Here is a 25,656-nt window from a genome sequence, read left to right on the forward strand (position 1 = left end):
ACAGTCACGTGACCCAGCTGTCGGGGCCCTGTTGCCAGTCAAGTCAGTCGGCTCACACAGCCTCACTCACACATATACACATACACAAACGGAGCAGCAAACCGCGACAACCAGCCGAGGTAAGCTTCCCACCTCACTGTCGAGCTTTCTCCACTCTGCATTTAATACACACACACAAAAAAACAATACTATACATGTTATTCTACTCAAGCGTAATTATGCGTAAGTAGCTACGCAATGAGGGTTAAAAAAACGCGAAATAAGTAGTCGACTGGCCATGCTAGGCTAGCTGTAGCCGGTTAGCGAGCAGTGCCAGCGGCGGACGGACAGCCCCCTGTTCGGCGCCTTGGCTGGTTCTGGATCAGCTAACGTTAGCCGCCTCTTTTATTTTTTTTCTTTTATTTTTCTTTTATTTTTTTTTAATATCGGTAAGGACACGGTATCAAAGGCAATCATATGTTGCGCCAACGATCATTGAAAAGCAGATAGGAAAGTGTGTAATTTTTTGTTTAATGGCGACATGCTTTGATGCTCAGGAGCTCAAAAGGAGCTCCTTCCACCTAGCATCATTTTAACTAGATTGTTGTATTGTTCCGCACCGTCATATTATTACCCTATCATCCGGGGCACTCAGCTGTTTTCTGCCTGTGATGGAATAAGACTGCAATTGACCTTTTTTTTTTTATTTAAAAATTTTTTTTTTAACATCAATGCACATTATTACTCTTATATTACCACACTATTTATTCCTCGCACCTTGTTTACCTCATGTTAGCCGCAAAGAGGCCGCCTCGTTCCACCACCGTGTGTTAATTAAGGCAGAGATAAAAAAATTATCCACGAGGCTTGATAAATTATTAAGCATGTGGTTAAAAATCCCTCCACTGCGTAGAATAGTCCCAGAACTAGAACGTGACATTAGTAATAGAGGGATAATGAGTGAATGAAAAACTAAAATGATTCCCTGCTTCGAAGCATTTGACACACTTAAAAAGAGCTCCATCCGTTGGCTAAACCTGCATATTGGTTTTCAACGTAAGCGTTGAAAAACCTTCTTTCGTGGCTGTCATGTGTCTCACTGTTACATGTGTTCAATAAAGACCTAGTCCTCCGTCATTGTGCTGTAGATAAATGCTCCAAAGTGACTATTACTATATTGTGATGTCTCATAATACAGTAGGTGCCTACAGATTGGGAGGTAAATCTGCATTTTTTTTAAAAAGCAAGTTATATCCAAGCCAAATTTATTTACATAGAACTTTTCATACATTCATCCATGGCGTTAACCCACTTTACGCTCTTTTGAGTTAGCTGACTTCATAGCCTTTTGAAAGGTAACGTGGAAGTAAATTGCTTGTGAAACAGGGATATTGACTGGTCGTCCCTGGCAACTTTATCTGAGGCAAAAGGGTGACGAGCAACTGTTGCATTTTCATAAAATTGCTGATGCATGTTGTGTCTGGCACACAATTGTCTCTACATCAAAGATGTGTTTTTGCTATAAAAAAAAGCTAAAACAAAAAAAAAACACAAGCCATCTATGTATACAACTTTATGTAACATATGCACTTACGCACACGCCACCATCGTCCTCACAGATTGAGAGATGAACGCTGCGTCGCCACTCCGCCGCTTCATTTGGTCGAATCGGATTGGAGCAGACAGGCTTGAGCCGCGTAACCATCCCTATCTGAAAGTAGTACTGTACATCATAAATACGATCTGACCTCTCTGGCCCCATCTTAAGCCTCTAATTTGATACACAAGAAACCATTGCGTCCAAAGAATAACAACCAATCCGAGACAGAAGGCGTGACTTTACGAGGTGTGAAATAATTTGTTGTACACTAGCGGGCACACTCATATCATAGAAAAAACAGAATTTGTACAAAGATGGGACTAAGCCGTACACTAAATATTTGTATGTAAAACACTTCTAGGCCATAAATATAAAACAACCAAATCAAAAACGGTTAGTGGAGTACAACAGTAAATGAATGTGCCTTTTTGTACCGCAAAGTTTCTCTGTTAGCCAGTTCTTGTCATTCCGTGCTGTTTACAAGTCCAAATGTAACAAGCTTTAATGTGTCAGACATTTGAGGTAGTGCTGAAAAGGGAATGAGGGGTAATTTAGGCCACCTTATTAATATTTCACATGAGAAGTCATTTACGCGGCAAACATTAGTGTTTATTTATGAGCGTTGCTAAGTGGAGCTGCGATTTGTCTGTTTTTCCTCTGGCTTGCCACAGTGGGATGCCCGAGGTTTGCAGGCGTTATGACGTTACCTGGAGGGGCGGTGCTCCTGTGGGGATACAGTTGATGGAGAGGAGTCCCTCCTCCTCCTCCTCCTCCTCCTCCTCTTCCTCCTCCTCTTACACTCGCTGCCATGATCGGATGATGAGGACACAGCACAACGGCGGCGACACACAAGCAGCGCCGGGATTGAGAATGAGCCGCGGGACACGCTGAGCAGACACCTTAGCGGTTTACATGTGTTTGTTTCTTCCTGGATGTTCAGTTATGACAAGTGCCTTCCCAACACCTATTTTCCAACTTTTCTGACATTTTTTGACTCTCTGAGAGGTTTTCACTGATGTCCAGGGACTCGCATACTATGCACTATCGCTGTCTCGCGCTCATCATCGAACCTGTAACCTCAGCACGGGACTCTTGAAGTGAGGACCCTCACCCCCGCAACCAGCCACGGGTAGCTTCTCCTCGTACGACGCAGGGATGTTTGCCTCCGTGGAGCACGGCCCGGTCCTCTGCAGCGACTCCAACATCCTGTGCCTGTCCTGGAAAGGCCGCGTGCCCAAGAGCGAGAAGGAGAAACCGGTGTGCCGGAAGCGCTACTACGAGGAGGGCTGGCTGGCCACCGGGAACGGCCGGGGGGTCGTCGGCGTCACGTTTACATCCAGTCACTGCAGGCGGGACCGGCCCACCCCGCAGAGGGTCAACTTCAACCTCAGGGGGCACAACAGCGAGGTAAGAAGGAATATATTTATTTGCCTACTTTAATTATTGCTTTTTCTCTCTGCATATTGATCATAAAGCTAACATTATCATTAGCAGGCACAGTAGTACTATCTAAACATGAGTAGAAAAGAAAGAGTTTAGAAGTACCTTTGTTTTGCTTTATCCAAACTGTATTTCCTCATATTGTGGCTATCGAATTCCAATTTTTTGGCACTTTTCTTAACTTATTTTTATTATGATAAAATATGTTTGTTGTTTATTAAGCACCAAAATAAACAATTTAAAAAAAACTAAACTGAAAACCACATCCGTCTATTTGTGGTGTGGCGGCCTTTTCTGTACAAAAACGTTTTAATAATATTATTCCACAATATTGTATATTTCCCCCACAAATATATAATTATGCTTAAATAAAATATCGTTTAATGAATAGATAGCACGGTGAACTAGCGGTTTGGCATTCAAATCCCGGCTGTAGCCTTCCCGTTTGAAGTGTTCTCCCCGTGCCTCGTCCCAGTAATTGGTGGGTTTTCTCCGGGTACTCCAGCTTCCTCCCCCATTACAGAAATATGCATGTTAGGGTCAGCAGGCAGGTCTGCATCACAGGTCTGAGGTCCGGCGTTTGAATCTTGGCTCTGCTTGCGTGTTCTCCAAGAGCTTGTGTGGGTTTTCTCCGGGTAGACCTTTACTCAAGGCCGTCACGATCTTCGATGAGTAAGGCTACCATGGCTTGGAGTACACCCCTAATAGGCATCTTGTTCCTGTGTCGTGATTCGTCAAAGGGAGCGGCAGTGAAATTGGACCTAGTTTCAACCAAACTGACGCTCAACAGGGAGAATGAAAAGCTGCACATTTTCTTTCTTTCCAGTCTAATGAGCGACTGCTCACTTACACCGCCGCCTCCTGACCTCCTGTCAGTTGTACCGTGCTTACAAAACCAGAGATGGGAATATTTGTATACGCCTTTTACTCGCAATGCTCCAGAATATTCCCTCTGGGATACGATTCAAAATAGATCAACACCTCGTTTGACAAGTCTTCTTGACGCTCTTTTTTCCCCCCTCATGACAGCGTCTATTCATTCTATATGAGCGCTGAATATGTGAGTCGTTTGACAAATGCCGTTGTGGACCGTTGCGCGGGTTTTCTGGCAATATGCTCTCCTCCTGTCAAGCAAAAATAGATACTACACTAAGATGGCACATTTTCTTTATATCAACATTTATATTTATAGCTTAGAGGAAACCTATTCATGAATTGTTACAGTATTATTGGATGCTAGTATAATTATGTTGCAGTTGACACGTTATTTGAGCATGGATGCCAAAAAAAAAAAAGGTGTAGAACCCTCAAGCAATGTTTCCACCAAGCGATACGGTTAATTTTTAGTTGGGATGAGAAAATCCAGAATAGGTTTGCGTTTCCACCGTGGGCTTTGTAGGCGGGATGTTGAAAGCTTCATCAGCATGTAACTCACTGATTAGTCAAACAAACAAGAAAACAGCTGGCTGACAGTACAGTGAAGCCCTGCTATTCGTGGGTGATAGGGACTGAGGGGCAGTTTTCAAAAAACGTTCCACCCCTAATATATTCCAGCCCTAAAAGAGGCTTTGCAAATAAGTAATTTACTAATACTAATTCTGTCTTTTACGGTCTCTTTCATCCTGTCTCGCTGCCATCACGCTAACTTATTTCTACTCTCAGAGGTGCGTGTGACTGCAGTAACATTAGTCCATGTAGAAAAATGATCACTGCGAAGCTTTCAGGCAGATATTTAGCTTCAACTTTCTTCGTAATCGACAACCAAGCCATTTGTGCATAGCACCTGGTGGAAACGCAGGCTTTATAAGAGCACTTCACAGCGAAAGTTGGTCTCGCGTCACACTTTTTTTCGGCTTGTCCGGCTGATCATGGATTTGTGTTTGATTCAGAATTTCCTCGATCACTCATGGCTCTGGGGAATACAAGAGCACCAGAGGGGCATAGAGGTGTAATTATGGAAATTGATGAGCAGATCTAGGCTGTCACGCCTAATGGATTGATTACTTTGCAGATCCATCTGGGAACAAGCCAATAGTAACTGAAATGGGCAAGCATAGTCGAAAAAGTGGTAATAATAAGTGTTCCGTTGTTTTGATGGTGGGCCAAAGAGAAAAATATAAAAACATACATTTCATAATGAAAATATATCAGTGCTCTTGTGTCTCGCTCTGATAAAACCGCTGCTCTTTGTCCAGCTATGGCTAAAGCTAATCTCTTCGGGGAGCTGCATGTTTACAAACTTTGTGAGCATTGGTGTCTTTTCACCTTGGTTATCCCCACTAGGTCCATCCATTGCGTCATAGATCGTTCTCCCGTGCAATTCATGTGCTCTCTACCTGTCTGACCTCTTGACTTGTGCGCTGCGCTTAAGAGGAAGGGCTTTACTGCGCTAATCCAGTCATGGAGAGGGACATGTTGCGTAACGAGCTCTTGGTTTGCTCCCAGAAACCATCCGAGGCCGATAAGATAGATAATATATTACTATACCTCGGCATAATAGGCGCTCTATTGGCCTTATATGTGTTCGTTGTCGCGATAATCACTGACATGCAAATGCTATATAAATTCAGCATCACGTATAGCTCAAGAGAGGAGCTAGGAGAGTGCAAACCTCTGCCAAGGCAATCGAGGTCCTCCATATATTTCCATGGCAACCATTGCTCTCGTTGTTCCTGTAATAGTGAAAATAAAACCCTATTCTATTCTATAACTCGAATTACATTTACACAGGATTATGTTTCCAAAATAACATATTCACATATATGCATGTATATTTATGTTGCATTTGCTTTGATTGGTGACATTATTGGAATACAATAAAGTACAATGGCTAATAGGGTTTTGCCATATTGGCTGTAAACACCCAAAATTAGTTAATTACGAGTACCGTATTTTCACGACCATAAGGCGCGCTTAAAAGTCTTACATTTTCTACAAAATGGACGGGGCGCCTTACAATGTGGCACGCAGTTCCAAAATCTGTAAATGTTGTTGTGTGACTTTAATGAGCGCTCCGCTTGACTGACTGGGAGCATTTCCTGCCGACACGATGCTTATATAGAGAAAGGCGGACGTGACTGAGGACAGCATGCGGACCTAAAGGGGGGAGGGTGCGCGTGACAGAGAACGCTAAAGACACGCCCCCAGTAGGTATATAGTTCCGAAAATGGCACCTACGAAGAGGCACGCTTACGAAGTACAGTTTAATCTGCAAGCTATTAGTTACGCGGAGGAACATGGCAATCGATCAGCTGCGAGAGAATTCAAGATCAACGAATCCATGGTTCGCAAGCTGAGTTTCCGCAGAAACAAGGCGAGGTGGCCCGAGTTGGAAGACCAACTCGTGCAATGGATTAATGAGCAAAGAACAGCCGGGAGAAGCGTCTCTACAGTCACCATTCGACTGAGTGCAATAACTCGGAGCTTGCCATCATTCCGGGAGGCTTGAGGAAGGAACTCCAACCGCTGGACATTGGTGTAAACAGGGCGTTCAAAGTGAAGTTGTGAGCGGCGTGGGAGCCATGGATGACAGATGGCGAACACAGCTTTACTAAGACGAGGAGGCGAGTTACGCCACATTTTGTGAATGGATTGTGTCTGCTTGCACTGTTGTTTGACCTTTCGTAAAAGCCGGCATCATTTCTGAAGAACCTGGCGTGTTTGATTGAGAACTTGCCCAGCTGTTCATTTCGGATACAGAAGATGAGGACTTTGATGGATTTGTGGATGAGGATGGATCAAAAAATAACGTGAGTATATTGTTAAATACGTCAATAAAGTACAACCGAACTCGGTTTTGCTCCTGCTGCCTTTTTAAAAACATTGTTTTAGCGTGCATGCATGCTACCGTATGTTTTAAGCGAGCGTATGTTCTACCATGCCTGCGCCCAATAATACGGTGCGCCTTGTGTATGTGTTAAATACAGAAATAGACCCCGTAACTGAGACTGCACCTTTTAATATGGTGCGCCCTATGGTCGTGATAATACGGTAAGATTCTGCCCTATGATCGGACCTCTCTAGTGTACCATGAAGCCTGTATCTGTTGCCCTTTGTCTTGCATTGCACATCACCCGCACCCCACACTTCCCAATTTGCTTTTTTTTCTAACAGCACAGCACTTCTCTTCTATTGAGTTAAGCATCTGATTTAATATCTTCTCCAAATCAGCAGCCTCAGACTCTCCCTCCCATTTGCTCCTGAGCTAGTTTGGTCTTCACTTTCCAATAATGAATGAAAATTTCCAATTAGATCACAATGTGGTTTTATTGTAAAAAATACAAACAAATCCCCTTTCCAAGCGATGGCGTGTGTGTTGTAAAACTGTGGTAAAACAATCTAGATATTGATTCTTTTTTAATGTGCGCAGTTCCTCTCATCTGGCCAAGACTATTCATTTCTTTTGGCAAAAACAAAGGGCTCCATGCCAGTGCTGAGTGTTGCCATGGACCTGTGTGCTCTTGCCACTGACACACTGCACCTTCACAATGTCCTTTCACTTCTGCTGACTGCACCGCAACCCCCGTCGCTGCCCCTTGATTTGATTTGGGCTCCTCTTTTAACTTGCTGGGGTCAGCTTAGCGGCCCGCTCTTAGACAGAGCGCATTGACAAAAGGCACCACAGACACAAAGACGGTGGCAACTTTCCAAAGCGGGAATTATTAATGGATATGCAGCGGCCAATAATTTCAGGGATCAGAGACCTGGAGCATTCTCTTATCTTATTACGTTTTGGTTCAGAGAGGCTAAATATACGGTACAGTAGAACCTCCAAAGTAGAACACAATCTGATGTAAACTTTTAGCATTCTTAACTGAAATACAAATGTTACTAATCAACAGTAAAAATGTGGGGCATTTGTAGTCATTAAGCATAAGGCTTTTAGCTTCAAGCTTGTCACATTATCCACTGCTTTGTGAAATGTGTGTTTATGAATGTAATTAAAGTTTAATTCATTGTATTGCGCACATTTTACTTTCTCAGTCTTTTTTTGCCACCTGTCCCAGCTTTTTTGGAACGTGTTGCAGCCATAAAATTCTAAGTTAATGATTATTTGCGAAAAACAATCAAGTTTGTCAGTTTGAACATTAAATATCTTGTCTTTGTAGTGTATTCGATTTAAATATAGGTTGAACATGATTTGCAAATCATTGTATTCTGTTTTTATTTGTTTAACACAACGTCCCAACTTCATTGGAATTGGGGTTGTATAATAAAAATTTGCGGGCACGGTATTGACTGGTTAGCACATCTGCCTCACAGTTCTGGGTACCAGGGTTCAAATCCCGGCCCCGCCTGTGTGGAGTTTTCATGTTCTCCCCATGCCTGGGTGCGTTTTCTCCGGGCACCTCTCACATCCCAAAAACATACGTGGTAGGTTGATTGAAGACTATATTGCCCGTAGGTGTAAATGTGCATGTGAATGGTTGTTTGGTTATATGTGCCCTGCAACTGGCTGGCAACCGGTTCAGGGCGAAGATAGCTGGGGTAGGCGCCAGCAGCCCGCGACCCTAGTGAGGATAAGCGGTAAGGAAAATGGATGGATGGTCATTTGTGCATATGGAGTACAATAGTAAAAGAATGTGTATAAACACTAAAAGGGTAAAGTGCATGTGAACTTAAATATTTGTTTCCTCTTGGAAATTGTAATACAAATACAAATTTGCATAATAACTTATTTCTGCATATGGAGTACAGAAGTCAAAAATATGATGACAGCTCCGTATTGAAAAAATACATGTAAACGTATGTCTTTAGTCATGATTATTAGGGTTAGGATTATTATATATTATTTGGAAGGTTTTTTATTAAAACAGTACCCTACCTAATTAAGTAGTATGTTTGCAGCGTTATGACTCTAGTCGGTACTTTCTCCGTCAAACCCCATTAATTTATTGCCTCTGTCAATTGAATTGGGGAGGGGAATATTGGAATCCATTGATGAAAACATGAAAGCCTAAGAAAAAGCAAACCACTTTGGACCTTCCGTTGTATTACGTTGTTAATTCCCTTCTTTCTAATCATGAAGCAAAGGATAATTGCCAACCATTTGTTTATTGGATTCACTGCCGGTGATCGCCACCATCCCTCAGTGTCCTGCGGCGTCTTATCCTTATCCCGTCTCGTCTCCATGTGACGGCCGATCTGTCCTGGCTTGGCTGCATCACGGCGAGGTGCTCAGCTGTCTCCCCAGCGGGATGTCTGACCAGCTCGCACTAATCTCCACACCCTGCTAAATTTACACTCACATGTGCAGATTATTCTCACCCCGGTGCAAACGATGGTGCGGGACACGACATGTGCGCACACAGCGCCATTTTTGTTTTTTTTTCCTCTTTTGCTTTACCTATGGTCTTTTGTTAACTGAAGTTTCGCCCTAATGTAAAGCCTAATAATTTGCAAGTCAATTTTTTTCCTTCCCCAGTAGAAAGGTTTTTTGGCAAATAAGAATTAAAAATACAACACAAATTACACTTTAGCACAAGAAATGTAAATGTATTTATGTTGTTCATGCATGTTAAATGTTTAAAAATATTGAAGCTGGCTTGGAATGTTTGTGTTCCACCAAGGACCCATTTATACATAATAATATTACGTACGTTTTATGTAAGAAAATAATGTACATACATGTACATTATACATGTACATCATACATAATAATGGCTTCCTAGGACATGATTCCACATGTCAACAACACACTGGAATAGTATTATGTAGCGAGATAATTTGCAGTTTAATGGCTAATTTAGCTATCCAGTTTTTACCTGCATGCATCAATCAGACTTGGTTCGTCGATAATATAAATATATTATCTGCTCAAAACATCACCCAAAGTCATCATTGGTTGGTTTATTAAAACAAAGTAACGACAAGAACATGAGCATGTTATTAGAGTGAACCCCCGTTTATCGAGGTAATTGCGTTCCAGACCCACCCGCAATAGTTGAAAATCCACTATATAGAGACTATAAAACATTTGTAATCATTTTACCCCTGCCACACATAATCATTTAACCCCATTAAGACACACTTTTTAAAGTGTTCCTTAATTAAAGCACGTTCTGACTCTCTCGCTTACATAGTTCTCCAAATAAGAGGCAAAGCATGCTTGCTTCAAGCTGTCAGTCACTCCCAGTTGTTTAACGTAAAAATAATTGACACATAAAACAAAATAATTTAAGATTGTATGTGTAAAAAATAAATTGTTTAACCAAACTGTATAATTTTGTCTAACAAAAGTCCACTAGCTTAATGCTAACATGTAATGCAAAACGCCATTAACAAGTTAACAAATTAGCATAGATGTTACGGTAATTCTAAACCTTCAAACAACTACTTCTTTATCACACACAGAGCAGCAGCACATACAAACAGAATACAACAATACTTAAAGGCATACATTCGCTGTGGCTTTTACAAAGAACCCAACGATAGGCTATTGTCGTATCCGTGATGGATGATTATGATGAGGACTTGATGTTCTACTGTAGTGCATTCAAGTACACACGTTAGTGACATGCCAGCCCCTCGCGGCGAACTAGTGGTAATCCTTTGAAACCCTAAGAGTAATCTGCGTCGCCGAGTCCCAATCTTTATCCTCGTTAAAGAATACCCAGGTGGTGAATTGACACCAGTGCAACTCAAATGATGTTCTGTCGAGCGCAGACCTTCAACGAAGCAAAACAAATTATGCTTGTTTATCTGTGTACCAGCAGGATTATGCAAAATGTACTTAAACCCACACTCTTGTTAATGATGAGGCAACAAGGAGGTTCACTATTGTACACACATAATATAGAAATCATTCAAACAGTGTATTATTTATTGGTTGCCCTAAACAAATAGGTGATTTGTTTTTTTCATTTTCTCAAAAATGTATTGGTCTCAGATTTTGTGCTTTAGCCATCGGTCGATATAATGGATTCTCTCTTGTTTGATGCCACATTCCTCCTCAAAGTTTCGTGGAAATCCTTTAGTTTTTTCTTTTTTTCATTCGCTACACATTAAAAAGATTTGCCCAGGGTATGAATAAATTTGGGCTGAATGATAATATTGTGGCTACAAGATGAATGTTTAGAATTCCTAACAATTTGCTGTTGGCTATTCTCCATCCGTCCGTTTTCTGTACTGCTTGTCATCATTAGGGTCGTGGACATACATACATACACTCCTGTGGACAGTTTATTCTTCAATGAACCTAACATGCATGTTTTGGAATGTGGGAGTAAGCCAGAGTACCTGGGGAAAAAAAAACACGCGAGCATAAGGAGAACATGAAAACCCCACACAGGAAGCCTAGATTCAAACCCCGAACTCAACTGTGAGGCAGATGTACATAACCACATCTTGACTGTGTTGCCCATCTGAAAAAGTATTTCTGTTTTGTTTTTGATAGCGAAAACATGTAATATGGAATGTGTGAGGGAGCCAGAGTACCCGAAGAAAACCCACGCAAATACATGCAAGAACATGCAGACTATCTCCAGAATGAGCAATATTCTATTTTCTGCCGAAAAAACACAAAAATAGATTTTCTTAGTACTTTTAATGAACTCACAAAATCTGAAGTGACAACTCAAGACAGCAACAATGCATGTGTTGAATATTGTTTATGTCCTGCATTGTAACTGCGGCCATTAACGATGCTAAAATGAATTATTGTCACGTTCAAGCGGTTTTTATTTTTATGTTAGAATTTTTTTTTTTTTTAAATGGGCTGTCTAATTAGATTAGGGCTCGTTTGATCATGACTCGCTTGACTTAAAACCACACGTTCCGCTCGTCCATGAATAGATCAGGGCGTGTTTTTCGGGAGTGACAGGGTGGCCTTGTGAAGGGGTCAGAGAGTGGTGAGCTTATCCCAAACGTTAGCTGTTGTCGTTGTCACACGCGGAGAGTGTAAGCCTGGCTAAAACGTGCCCTGTCTTGTGCCGAGGAGCATGTACGGCCCACGTGCTTTGCTGAGTGAGCGCAGAGCTGCTCCCTGTTAGGATTATTCCTCTGGGAATAGGCTGAGTCACGCTACAGAAGAACAGGCACTTAGCGACACATACACATGCAGAAAAAAAAAGAGGGAACCGCTTGGGGATGGTGATGGGTTCTTTTGAGGTGACACTAAATGGTCCATAATGCTGAGTGGCAGCAATCAGCACCTCAATCTTCTGTTGATCATCTTTGTGATGTTGATTCATACTTTTATGTCTGACTCATTTCAGTTAGTAGCGGTACACTTTATCATATAAGAGACTAAGTAGAAAATGACTGATCAATGAGATTTTTTAAAAATATTTTGCATCAATTTCAAAGAATATATATTATTAAGACTATATGCGTGGATGGCTCAATTTTGCATAGTTTAGTTACGCTGGGCTTCCGTACACAGCAAACCATCCATTATCTGAGCCGCTTATCCTCACAAGGGTCGCGAGAGTGCTGTAGCCTATCCCAGCTATCATCGGGCAGGAGGTGGACTACACCCTGAACTGGTTGCCAGCCAATCGCAGGGCACATATAAACAAACACTCACATTCACACCTACGGGCAATTTAGAGTCTTCAATCAACCTACCATGCATGTTTTTGGGATGTGGGAGAAAACCGTAGTGCCCGGAGAAAACCCACGCAGGCACAGGGAGAACATGCAAACTCCACACAGGCGGGGCCGGGGATTGAACCCCGGTCCTCAGAACTGTGAGGCAGACGCTCCACCGTGCCGCTCACAGCCAACTAGCTGAGCCTAAATCAACAGCACCACAGCTCGTTTCTGCCATGTAGCACACTCAATTTTGCCTCCGTTGGGGCAAGTCACGATTAATAAAAAATCGATTCCACGCCCTCGACAAAGTTCTTAATCAAAAATCAACAAATTAATTACTAGGCACAATTTTTTTTTTCGCTCATAGGCCCCTCATAGTTCTAATGTGTAAAGTTAATTTAAGGAACTTGCATTATCAGCCCCTTTTAGTAGGTTCCACTTTGTTTACTCTGAACAGTTAGGCAAGGGAAATCTATTTGTAGAGCACAATTCGAACACAAATGGTAACATTAGTGGATTGTGTACTGACTGGTCCAAGTACCAAAGCACTTGATCTGGTGTTGCCAGGGCAATTATAGAGACGTTATTGTCTTTATGAAAAGCCTCTGAGGTATCAAAATTTGTATGAAGCTTTTTTTCCAATGCAAAATTAGTACTTGCTATTGCTCTATATACTCTCCATCGACATACTTGACAAGTTGACATAAAACGTCTTCTATTTTTGTCATAAAATGTTGAACCTCAATTGTGTGTAATATATCTGATAATTACAGCCCCTCTGAGGATTTTTCAAAATGAGGTTAACCCACTTAATGATATACTGTATAGTCATTTTAGTTCAAGCGCTAAATTTAGCTCAGTGCTAATGTGACCACCGGTGGCTCACTGCAGTGGGACACATACAGTAGAGCAGCTTGAAACAGTCTGCAGAACTAGCATGGAAGCATTGCATATCTGACAGCTGTTTGTGTCCTCAAAGTCGCCTCATTTGTCTCTGTGTGTACTTTAAGGTGGTCCTGGTGCGATGGAATGAGCCCTTCCAGAAACTGGCCACCTGTGATACAGATGGCGGCATCTTTGTTTGGATCCAGTACGAGGGCCGTTGGTCCGTGGAGCTGGTCAATGACCGCGGAGCTCAGGTAGAGTCCGCAAAGTAGAAAGGATACAGTGAACAAAAAAAAGATAAGGGAGTTATTGTTTTTAGGTTTTAATATTAACAGTGGTTAAATTATTTTTACATTTGAATGGCAGTTAATAAAGTTTTATGGGCGGAAATATCCATAATTTCCTATGGCCAAAATTTATGTTGGCCCTTTATTGTGATGTTAAACATATTTTTCCACAAAACAAAACCTTGTAATAATTATCCTGATTCTACTGTATGACATACAGAGGTTTTAGAGGTTGAACGCATCAACTATACCACTGCCGGTGACGATTATTGTGTTATATTGTGGTGAGTAGTGGCTCTGCAGTTGTGCTCCGTGAATTGGTGTTAATTTTAAAAGTTCTGACAGTCTGCAAGGCCATGAAGGTATCTGAATGTGATTGGATGAGCGAGTGTCTGAATGTGATTGGATAAACAAGTCGGTGGGAGGGGGTTTCTCACTTGTGTTTTGGGGCAAAAGGACACAGAAAGTTGACAACTGAAGAAAAAAAAAATCAATGAGATTGATCAATGTCAACTCATCACCTGTTGACAACACAAAATCTGAAGTTGTTAAACCCCTACAGGGGCTCCTACAAGAGTTCCGTTCTGACGGTGGCCAATTTGTACCAAGTAAGACATGTCACAGTTTATCACTTACCCATTTTTATATATTCGTACAAAAACTACTTCTACGTCATGAATATGAAAACAGCAAGTAGGGTGGTAGTTTATTTGACTTTGTTTTGTAACGTCAAAACCTCGGCGGTGGGAACCATTGTAAAGCGAGGACCTCCTGTATTGCTGACCATTTGAAATTACATAAATCAGTTGTCGTGATCCCGTGTGTCGGTGGCTCTGCAGGTGAGTGACTTCACGTGGTCGCACGACGGCACTCAGGCGCTCATCTCTTACCGCGACGGCTTTGTGCTGGTGGGGTCCGTTAGTGGGCAGAGACACTGGTCCTCCGAGATCAATCTGGAGAGTCAGATCACGTGCGGTATCTGGACACCTGACGACCAGCAGGTACAACACACTTCTTTCTTCCCAAAATTCACCATTACACTATTATTCTAATATGTTTTACTGTTACTTTACAGGTTTTGTTTGGCACCGCTGACGGACAGGTGATCGTGATGGACTGCCATGGGCGCATGCTGGCCCACATTCTGCTGCACGAGTCGGACGGCATCGTCAGCATGTCGTGGAACTACCCCAGCTTCCTGGTGGAGGACAGCAGCGAGAGTGACACGGATTCTGACGATTACCCCCAACAGCGAGGTACGCTTACTTCACAATAGCATGTCGTGTCTGCTGGCAGCGCTGACATCCCGTTGTCCAGCTGTTTTATTTACTTGCATGAGGAAAGCAGATGTGCCACCATCTGTGAGCTTCTCCACCCTCTCCTCACTCCATCAGCGCTTACTAATGCTCTTATTGCATTTCCCAGTGTGGTACCAATTAATGGATGCACTGCAAGTTCCTTAGTCTCCGCAGTCCAACTGCTTTACTCATTAAAGGTTAAATCACTCAAAACTTTACTTGCCCCTTCATATGAGTCATGTAACTAACAACTTAATATCTATAAATGCATAGAGTCAGTCTCCATTCCTACGTGTGTGCTTTTGTGGTACATGCATAGACCAATCACATGCATTGTAACGCCTTCCACACGACAGGATGCGGCCAATCAAACGGTTCATTCAGAGCAATTTTGCGAGTGGGTGTTTGCGAGATGGGCTAGCAACATAACATTAACATTTACCTGCAAATGTGATGTAGTGTTTTTCTGTTTATCATATTTTGTTTAGGTCAGAACGATCATCTAAAGCGGGGTACACATATACTGTTTTTTAACATCTTAACCAAATTTTAAAATAAAGTGAGACCACGAACGTGACAAGCAAAAAGTTGGTAAATGTGTGCTTACGGCTCTTCAAGCGTGTGGTGTACTTCTAATGACAATCACAGCACACCACACACATAACGATAGCGCTACCGACAATTACGAGGCTCCTCCCCCAAACCTAATGTCTGTTGTAGCGCCAGGGCTCATAATGAAATACTATAAGAAGAGTAGTAGCAGAAGAAGCTAGGCTAACTCTTAACTTCACTGGTAACTGTTTGCTGTTGTATACACTTCTCCAAATGACTTGTAAACACGTAATACAAACACTCACCACAACTGGTTTTCACATCCACCTGCCAGATGCCCTCTAATGTAATGTATGACGATCATCCTTTATCATTGCACCCCGCAGTAATGTTTATGCAAATGAATTCATTTACTGGCCATTTTCGGACCACAGCACATACTAAGGTAACAATCTATTTTTTGTCTGGAAAATTATATTTTTATTTGCAGCGGAGTCTTGATTGTTCTTGGCTGTGTACAAATCTTTTTTTCACTTCTTTTTTGTCTTCTCAGTGCACAGCCACAAACCTCTGCTGACAGTCAGCTTCACCTCCGGAGACATTAGCCTCATGAACAACTACGATGACCTCTCCCCAACCCTCATCCGCACCGGTCTGAAAGGTAATCGAGCCGCACTCCTCTTCTTTTCAATCTTCATCTCATGACTCCAGTCTTAAAATCCTTTTGTGCTGCAGATGTGGTCGTCCAGTGGTGTTCACAGGGGGACCTTCTTTCGGTCGCTGGCATGGAGAAGACGCTCCTCTCCCACGACCCCTCTTGTCCTCCCACCAGGAATGCTATTGTCAAGTTCTATAACGTTCGGGGTGAACACATTTATACACTGGAAACACCAGCACAGGTGATCAACAGTCATTTAATAATTATACATCATAAGTGAAATGCTCTTACACAAAAGCTACCTGGTAAGAATAAATGTCCTGGCATACAAAGAACAAGCATATTAGGGTAGATTTTAGTTTTTGCTATGGTAGGCTCCGGGTACCCGGCAACCCTAATAAGGACAGCCACTATATACAGCAAAGTGGATGGATGGATGAATTTAGGATTAAACAGGGAAGGAACACACAACTTGAAGATAGTTGATTTTCATTGGGCAGATCACTTATGTGTAATTCACTGAAAAACAACTGAAGATTGCAAAATTATGCAATGTTAATGTTCTCTACTTACCATGAATACTCACACCATTGCTCCATTTGCTTGGCAGCGCCCCATCACCACCCTCTGCTGGGGCCACCGGGACTCCCGTCTCTTCCTGGCGTGTGGCCCGGCGCTCTACGTGGTGCGTGTGGAGCACCGTGTCGCCAGCCTGCAGCTCCTCTGCCAGCAGGGCATCGCAACGGCCGTGAAGGAGGAGAAGGACGTGGCCAAGCTCACCATGCCGTCACGCCTATGTTCCTATGTCACTTCCGCTTTTTTCCCCACCATCAAGGTAAGACAGGATGACGGGATGTTCAGACATTAAAAGAAATTATAATATTTGACAATAAAACCTGCCCCTCCCCCACCAGCAGCCCATTCCAGACCCCAACAACATGCGCGACTTTGTGAGCTACCCAACAGCTGGCAATGAGCGTCTGCATTGTACAATGAAGCGTACAGAGGACAACCCAGAGGTGGGGGGTCCCTGCTACACTCTGTATTTGGAGTACTTAGGGGGTCTGGTGCCCATTCTTAAAGGACGACGAATAAGTAAACTACGCCCAGAGTTTGTCATTATGGACCCCAAGACGGATGGAAAAACAGGTAAGACGATGTACTGTCTTTACTTGACAATTGTGTTTCCACACTAACACATTCAATCTCATTTCCTTCCATCTCCTCAGATGAAATATATGGCAACAGTCTGATATCAGCAATGATTGACAGCTGTAACTGCTCAGACTCCAGTGACATCGAGCTCAGTGATGACTGGGTCGGCAAGAAGTCTCCAAAGATATCCCGGGGCAGTAAGTCCCCCAAGCTACCCAGGTGAGCAATCACACACAAATTACTTGATTTATTTACTTAACACAATTCTTTTTTTTGCATAATGCTGGTGAGTTCCCCTTACCATAATTCGTCCGAATGGAATGTCAAAGCTTGTTTTGCACTTCACTGCATGCCTAAATCGTTTTACCTTCCCATTTGCTACCTTCTCTGTAGAGACTTAGTTTGTCCCTTTACCAACAGAATCAACATCGATCCCAGGAAATCACCAAAACTCTCTCGTGCCGCCCAGGAAGTTTCCAGGTCACCGCGGCTACCAATACGCAAACCCTCCATTGGATCGCCTAGTCTAACACGGAGAGAATTTCCTTTAGACGACATTACTCAGGTACTGAGGATGATTATGCCATTAAAACAATGACTATTTCTGACCAATGTGTTTTAATACATATATTTCAGCAAAACTACCTTGCTCAGGTCACATCAAATATTTGGGGAACAAAATTCAAGATTGTCGGGCTCGCTGCATTTTTGCCAACAAACCTTGGTGCAGGTAATCTATCAATGTCTTTGTGTGAGTGATAACATAGTATAGTGGAACCTCTAAGGGTGGGCACATTTTTTAGCTCAAGGTCCACATTTGAGTTTTAAAACGGACAGAGGGGCCAGGTCATTCGTAGTTGAGGTTATAAAAAAAGTTTAAATATATGTAAATGTAAAATACTCTCATTTTCAGTCTCATTTTTACATTGTATTTATAATTAATTTAATTATATTATTAATTAACCAATTATTTAATTGAATAATTTTTAGAAGTTTGTAAAATGATTTATTTTAATACTGTGTTGTTATTTACAATAAATAAATTACCAATTATTTGATAAGGTAATAAATAAATAAACCAATTTTAACTAATTTTTGTGAAATAAAACTGCTAAATTAATGCAACAAATATTAAAGCACTCTCTATAATGTAAATGCTTGGTGGACCGGATTAAAGAATGGAGCCGTATGTGGCCGTCAGGCCATATTTTGCCCACCCCTGATCTAAAGTCTAACAATCCATTGTGGGGAATCCGTTATGTCACCATCATAAAGCATTTATAAACTGTAAAGCTAAGGTTTTAACTCAAACTTGTATATTTCTTCACAGTCACACAATTGTAAAAATAAGTTAGGGAGCTAATCAACAAAACATTCTTAACCAATGCCAATTTTATAAACTTACTGAGAGAGTGCGTTGCTCCAAAGAGAATTCATCCTCCATTGTTTGCTAAACCGAGGTCTCGCGTGATGTCATTCATGGCTGTGGTTCACACTAAAGTTTCAGACAATTTTGGTAGAACATGTTTTGAAAATCAACATTGTTTGTCCATAAAGTTGGGGTTGAATTGGACTTGTATGCCCTCAAGAGGTTCCATTGAAACTTGATTTATTCTAACATTTTAACCGGCGATATTCCTCTTTTCCTTCTGAATTTTCCCCCTCATCTGCTCTCAGTCATCTACAAAACCAGCCTCCTCCACCTGCAGCCCAGACAAATGACAATATACCTGCCAGAGGTGCGCAAGATCTCCATGGAGTACATCAACCTGCCCGTCTTCAGCCCCAACGTCTTCAGCGAGGACGAAGACGACCTGCCCGTCTCGGGCCCAGCCGGTGGTGTCGACGACAAAAACCCGCCCTGCACTGTCAACATCCCAATCGCGCCCATCCACAGTCCCGCCCAGGCCATGTCCCCCGCCCAGAGTATCGGCCTTGTCCAGTCCCTGCTAGCCAATCAAAACGTTCAGCTGGATGTTCTAACCAACCCCACGGCCACCTCCCCGGGAGCTGCTGCTGCAGCAGCTGCTAGTTCCGACCAAAGCCAAGACACTGTCCTCACAGCCCAGTACACAGTCCCTACTCGATACTCAAGTCCTGGTCAGGTCATCTTTGGAGGGCTCGACATGAGTCGCCTCACGGTCGGAGCTACACACACTCATCAGCCTTCACAACAACAACAACAACAGCAGCAGCAGCAGCAGTTACAACTCCTACACCATCAGCAACTACAGCACCATCAACAACAGCTACAGCAGCAGCAGCAGCAACAACAGATGCAGCAGCAGCAGCAGCAGCAACAACAGATGCAGCAGCAGCAGCAGCAGCAACAACAGATGCAGCAGCAGCAGCAGCAGCAACAACAGATGCTCCAGCAGCAGCAGCAGCAACAACAGCTACAGCAGCAGCAGCTTCAACACATGCAGCAGCAGCAACATCATCATCAGCAACAGCTCCAGCAGCACATACTGCAGCAGCAGCTGCACCACCAGCAGCAAATGCATCAGATGCAGCAACAACAGCAGCAGCTTCACATTCAAATCCCCGTCCCCTCCATGTCATCAGCACAGACCTCCGGAGCGGCCATGCTTCCGACGGGTGCGCTGCAGATCCAGATCCCTCACCCGCCGCCCGATCTGCTTGTCGAGAGGGGAACCGTGGGCGAACACGAGAGCCTCCTGAAAATAAAGACGATGCGTTCTGGTCCGCAGTTGGCCGAGGCCGACACGGTGGTTTTCAGCGCACCGCCGGAGCTAAGTAAAATGAACCCCCCACCTCCTTATCCTGGAACTGTGGCTGCTGCTGTGGCGGCAGCTGCTGCCGCGGCGGCGGCTGCTGCTTCCATCTCGGCCTCCGGTACGCCCTCAAATGCTTCATCTGGAACAACTGGGGGCTCCACCGGAACGCCACCTCCTGGTGATCTCTGTGTAAAGAAGGGGGACATACAACTGTATCCCCTAAGTCAGCAACAAAGCCAGTACACCACACCACTGGGCTATGAGAGAATCACCACCTTTGACAGCAGCGGTAACGTGGAGGAAGTCTGTCGTCCTCGAACCCGACTTGTCTGCAATCAGAATGTCTACAGCATGCAAGGGCCCGGAAGTTCTGCAACCCTCAGGGTCACCTCTTCATCCTCATCCTCCTCGGCAGAAGGCAAGAAGATCCAGCTGCCGTACAGCTCCGCCACACTCAACAGACTCGCCGCACCTCGCTATTCCATACCGAGCGGGGACCCTCCCCCGTATCCAGACCTGGCCAACCAGAATAGCGGCAGGAATCCTGGACAGAAGCTGGACAGCAGTCTCATCCACGCCACTCTCAGGAGGAATAGCCGGGAGGCCACCCTCAAAGTGTCCCAAATGATAGAGCCGCCCAGACCGCTACCACTGCCACCGAAAGCTAAAAATAGCAGTGCACTAGCGGCCTCCTACCAGCAGAGGGTACAAACAGCCTTATACACCTGCAGTCAGTGTAGCAGCGGGTCCAGCCTTGGGGTCACGGCTCCAGGCAGCGCCAATGGAATAGCAGGGGGTACCATAATCAGACAGGATTTTCCTCCAGGGAACGGAGCGCCGCACAGCACAGTTATCGTGCACTCCAACAGCAGTGCCCCTCTGGCCTCGCAGTCCTCTTACAGCCTGCTCAGCTCACTGGAAGGATCTGGATCCACCGCAGGAGGAGGCAGCAGCAGAGACCGGATTGATTATGTTAATTCAGCGTTTACTGAGGACGAAACGCTCAGTCAGTCCCTCAGGCATTTGGCTTTAGGAGGAAATGATACGCCAGGCCTGCTCGTTAAACACCCACCTCCCTATCACTGGGACCCCGCCGCCACGGAGGAGGTGTGGGTCCCTCAGGAACGAATTGCAACGCTCAACCCCGCCGGCCATCCGGGACCCCACAAGCCGCACCCGCTTATCCTCAGCCCGGCTCAGCACTTAGACGTGTCCAGGCTACCGTACGTGCTGTCTCCGAAGTCTCCCACGACACCCGGCGCTGCGTCTTTTCAAGCCGCCGCCGGGTACCAAATTTCTCTCCAGTATCCCGCAGTCACTGCCTACTCGGGAGCCCAGCTTCAGCCCATCCTAACGTCACCACGCCCCTGCTCCTCCCCAAAAGAAGTGGTGCCACCAGTGTCTCTCTCACAGCAGGACACAACCATTGTCCTACCTGCCGGTTACCCTGCCAGTCTAACCAACCTGGCCTGCTGCCCTCTACCACCTATGTACCCCGCGGGAAACGCTTGCGCCGGGATTCCCATTCCTCCCATCGCACTCCACACACCGTGGGGTACGTATAACTCGTGCCCCCCTATTCCCAGTCCTGCTGTGCCCCTACCGCCCAAAGCTTCCCATATGTTCGTAGACAAAAATGCTCTTTCACCACCGCCGCCTCCTCCACCGCCACCCCCGCCGCCACCACACGCAGAACTGCAGAATCACACAGGGTTACAGGAAGCCATGGCAGAAACCGGGGAAGGTTTCCAGGAAGTGCTGTCCTTAGCCGAGAGCCCTGTGCCGCCTCGGTCGGAGAAGTTCAGCAAGAAGAACCGCAAGAGGGCGGACGGGCGGGCGGAGGAGGCCAACGTGCCGCCTCTGGCTGAAGGGAGCAAGTCCAAAAAGGAGGGCAGGGCACTGGGGGACTTCAACTCCCTCATCTCCAGTCCACGGCTGGGAGGGAGGGACAAGAAGAAGGTGAAAGGACCGAAGGAGCAGCTAAAGGCCAAGAAGCTGAGCAAGGCCGCAGCCAACAGCGAGTTCCAGGACAGCTCAGAGAGCGAGCCGGAGCTTTTCATCAGCGGGGATGAGCTGCTCAACCAGTGCCAGAGCGGGAAGAAAGGCTGGAAGACGAAGAGGAACCTCAGGGCGGCCAGCGAACTGGAGGAGATGAAATGCCGTAAGGCCAATGAGAAGGAGGACCGAGGGCTGGGCAGCCAGGGCTTCGTGTACGTCATGGCAAACAAGCAGCCGCTGTGGAATGAGGCCACGCAGGTGTATCAGCTGGACTTTGGTGGACGCGTCACGCAGGAGTCCGCCAAAAACTTTCAGATTGAACTTGAGGGCAGACAGGTAAGAAAGATCACTATGTGTCATATGATTTACCGGTACATATAGAATTTCTGAGTTCGAACAATTGAAACAAATGCTGCCATTGAAAACAATGGAAATTCATTTCATCTCTTAGATGGGGTCAGAAATGGTTGATTTATTTTTCATGAATCATATTTATCGAGTACTACTGTCAAGTCAAAATGACTGTTGTAACAGATATGACAAAAAGTGACTTTTTTGAATAGCAAACTTCTGTTTTAATGAGGACAAGCGCTATAAAAAATGGATTGATGGAATTGTGAAATCCTTGAGCTGTGCTAACGTTTTTGCTCCCGCTGTCTTTCGCAGGTGATGCAATTCGGTCGCATCGACGGCAACGCCTACATCCTGGACTTTCAGTATCCCTTTTCTGCCGTGCAGGCCTTTGCGGTGGCTTTGGCAAACGTCACGCAACGCCTCAAGTGAAATGCCGCCCTGCCACACGTGGGATTTAAGAAAGTCACCGTTTTTTCACAGAGACACGCCCGGACAGAGAGACAGAGAAGACACAGGGGGAAGAGATCCGATCCCGTTGCACTACGCGATCCTGCCACTTGAGGCGCAGTTGCCGAGCACTGCGCTTTTGGCAACCGCCATGCAAATAAACGCTGCTTTCGTTAGTCGAGTTAAATGCTTTTAGACGACCGAGTGAGGAAACTGTCAATGTGCAGTTTGGATAAGATTTTTTTTTTTTTTTTTTTTTTTTAAAGGAGCAGCAGTAATACTTGAAAACCACACTCTGGTGATATGTTGTTTTTCTCCAGAGCACACACAGGTACGACTACTGGCCACTCAAATCCATGGCTGTACAACACTCACCAATAGATGACCCTGCTTTTGCTTTTAGGGAGTATTTGTGACACAAAATGGTGGACAGTCGGCTTTTGTTTTCGCTCTCTGCCATTCCTTTTGCTACTGTCAGTTCACACGTCTTACACCGGTGGCGTTGAAATATGTGTTTTTTTTTTAATGTTGTTTTACACGCTGTTGAAGGATGAAGACTCGTGGATTAAGTTATGCGTACTGTACATTTTGAATCGTCACCATTGTTTGCGTTCTATGTAATCACACCATCCTGTCAGCACACGCCGCTTTCATTCGGGAGACTTAAGTTGTGATATTACTCTTGTATTAACGTCTCTATGACGTCAGCCATGGCACCTGTTGTCACTTCTGTGAAGTGAGTGTTCAGACCCCACCCCTCCACTCTTAAACACCACACTTAAACGAGGTGCAGGGAATATTTTTCTACATTTCTCTCACAATCTCCTCTGACAGAATACACATATCAGTCATATAATATGAAAGCTGATTTGTGTGTGTGTGTGTGTGTGTGTGTGTGTGTAAAGAGACTTGGGTGACTCTGCCACTGTGTTTCAATGCTGTAATACTGTTCAATGCAAATACTGAAATCATCTTTTGCTGATTTTGTTTTGTCTTTTTAAAAGTCGTAACACCAATGAAGGATGAAGCCAGTGTGTTGACTCTCCAAATATAGTTTGTTGTTACATCACAACAAAACTCATGTTCGATGAACAAAAACAGCTTTTGGGGTGCAATTGGACCGCCTCAAAATTTTGTATAAGAATGAAGTCATATTAGGAGTTTGTTTTTCCTCAAAATTATTATGAGATTAAAGTTATAATATTGTCAATATTCCCCACTTGATAATGTCAGTAGCCCTCTGCTGTTAAACTGTACATTGTGAAGATAGTCTTGATGTGACAAAATGGACTTAGTGACTACCTTTTTGTAGTGTAACTTGACAATAATAGTTCAGTAATATATAAATATTTTTGCCCTTGTAATATTCTGACTTTACTCTGTTTAGAAATTACAGATTTTCCCCAGAATAATAAAACATTCTCTAAAATTATGACATTTTTTTCTCATGATATTACAACGGCAATCTCAAAATTATGACCTCTCAATATGCCAACTTTACTATCATAAAATTAAGACATTTTTTTCCATAACAATATTGCAGGTATTGGTTTTTTCTTTTTAATAAATAAAATTGCAACTTAACTCCTCAAAAGTTAGGACTTTTTCTCCTTATAAGATTCCAACTATTGACTAATAATAATAAATAATGACTATTTCATGTAACCGTACTATTTTCCCCCAGTAAATAAGACTTTTTCCTCATAATATGACTTATCCTAGTGAAGTTTGATTTTTTATTTTTATTTTTTTTAAATCCACCTTAATTGTATTTTTCCTGGTAATATTACAACTTTATTCTGCTAAAATGTCAACTTGTTCCCTTAATTTTCGTGCCAAAATGCACGCTGGCTAAAAACGAAAAGCGGCTAGAAAATTAACAATGAGATGCATATCTGTTACGACCAAAAGAAGAAATGCATGGTGTAAGATGCATCTATTTATGTTTCGTTGTGCAATATTTTCTCCGGCGAAAAGAATCTATGGTTGTTGGCCCACTTTTGATTCTTTACTTTTATGTTCAGTTGCTGGCGTATACTTTTTTGTATTAATTTTTGTTTTTAATTTATGAGACGATTTCCTAAAGGAGATATATCTATACATACTGTACATTGTGAACATCTTGCTGCAATTTATTTTTTTTGTGTGTGCATTTCTTCTCGTGTAGCCTGAATTGTGAGGTGTTGGGGCAAGTTTGTGACTTTTGAAATGGGGGGGGGGACATGATTGATCAAGTGTAGCCTAGTCAAGTAGTGTGTTTCTGTCAAGTTGTGTGTGTATGCGCGATCGTTTATTCACGTTCGACCTATCGCATCAGTATTGAGTCCCCTCTCTCGGCTTTTGACACGTTCACATCATTGTCACACGTTCACAAACCTCCGAGTTCAGAAGTGCCGACGTGGACTTCTAAAGGTTTTTCAACCTGATGTAGATGGAGGAGATTTAGGCTTTTCTTGAGAAAAGGTATGTGCTTGGTATTTGTAGGTGTTAGACTTTAAGAGCCTAAAAAAAAGAAGAAAAAAAGTTGTTGACTGAACGTTTTTAGTGAATGGATTAGTAAGGCATGCCATGTAAATTATTTTATAATTGTATATGTCACACATCTTTTGAATAAAACATCTTTGTTCCCAAACAAAGTCTTCAACATTGTCAATCATAAGAATAGTTTGGGACTTTAGTAACTGGAGACTATCGTAGTTTAATTGAGCCTTTACCAAACTATTGCCTTAAT

At 43.6% G+C, this 25,656-nt stretch overlaps 1 protein-coding gene across 2 annotated transcripts; it reads left to right on the top strand.

Annotated features, from left to right (window-relative positions):
• The first annotated feature begins 31 nt into the window (after positions 1-31).
• On the top strand, positions 32-25,551 carry tulp4a (TUB like protein 4a). 2 transcript variants are annotated; one of them, XM_061704609.1, is made up of 14 exons: positions 32-119; positions 2,251-2,986; positions 13,564-13,692; positions 14,565-14,726; positions 14,801-14,981; positions 16,129-16,236; positions 16,311-16,474; positions 16,844-17,068; positions 17,148-17,382; positions 17,463-17,607; positions 17,782-17,953; positions 18,025-18,118; positions 19,066-22,460; positions 22,791-25,551. In XM_061704609.1, the coding sequence occupies exons 2-14, from the start codon at positions 2,735-2,737 to the stop codon at positions 22,905-22,907; spliced, it is 5,379 nt and encodes a 1,792-aa protein (XP_061560593.1). In that variant the 5' UTR covers positions 32-119; positions 2,251-2,734; the 3' UTR covers positions 22,908-25,551. The 2 variants fall into 2 exon arrangements, with proteins under 2 accessions (XP_061560593.1, XP_061560594.1); XM_061704610.1 differs by having other exon boundaries at positions 17,809-17,953.
• The last annotated feature ends 105 nt before the right edge of the window (positions 25,552-25,656 follow it).

The sequence above is a fragment of the Phycodurus eques genome, chromosome 18 (assembly GCF_024500275.1).
Source record: "Phycodurus eques isolate BA_2022a chromosome 18, UOR_Pequ_1.1, whole genome shotgun sequence".
NCBI lineage: Eukaryota > Metazoa > Chordata > Actinopteri > Syngnathiformes > Syngnathidae > Phycodurus > Phycodurus eques.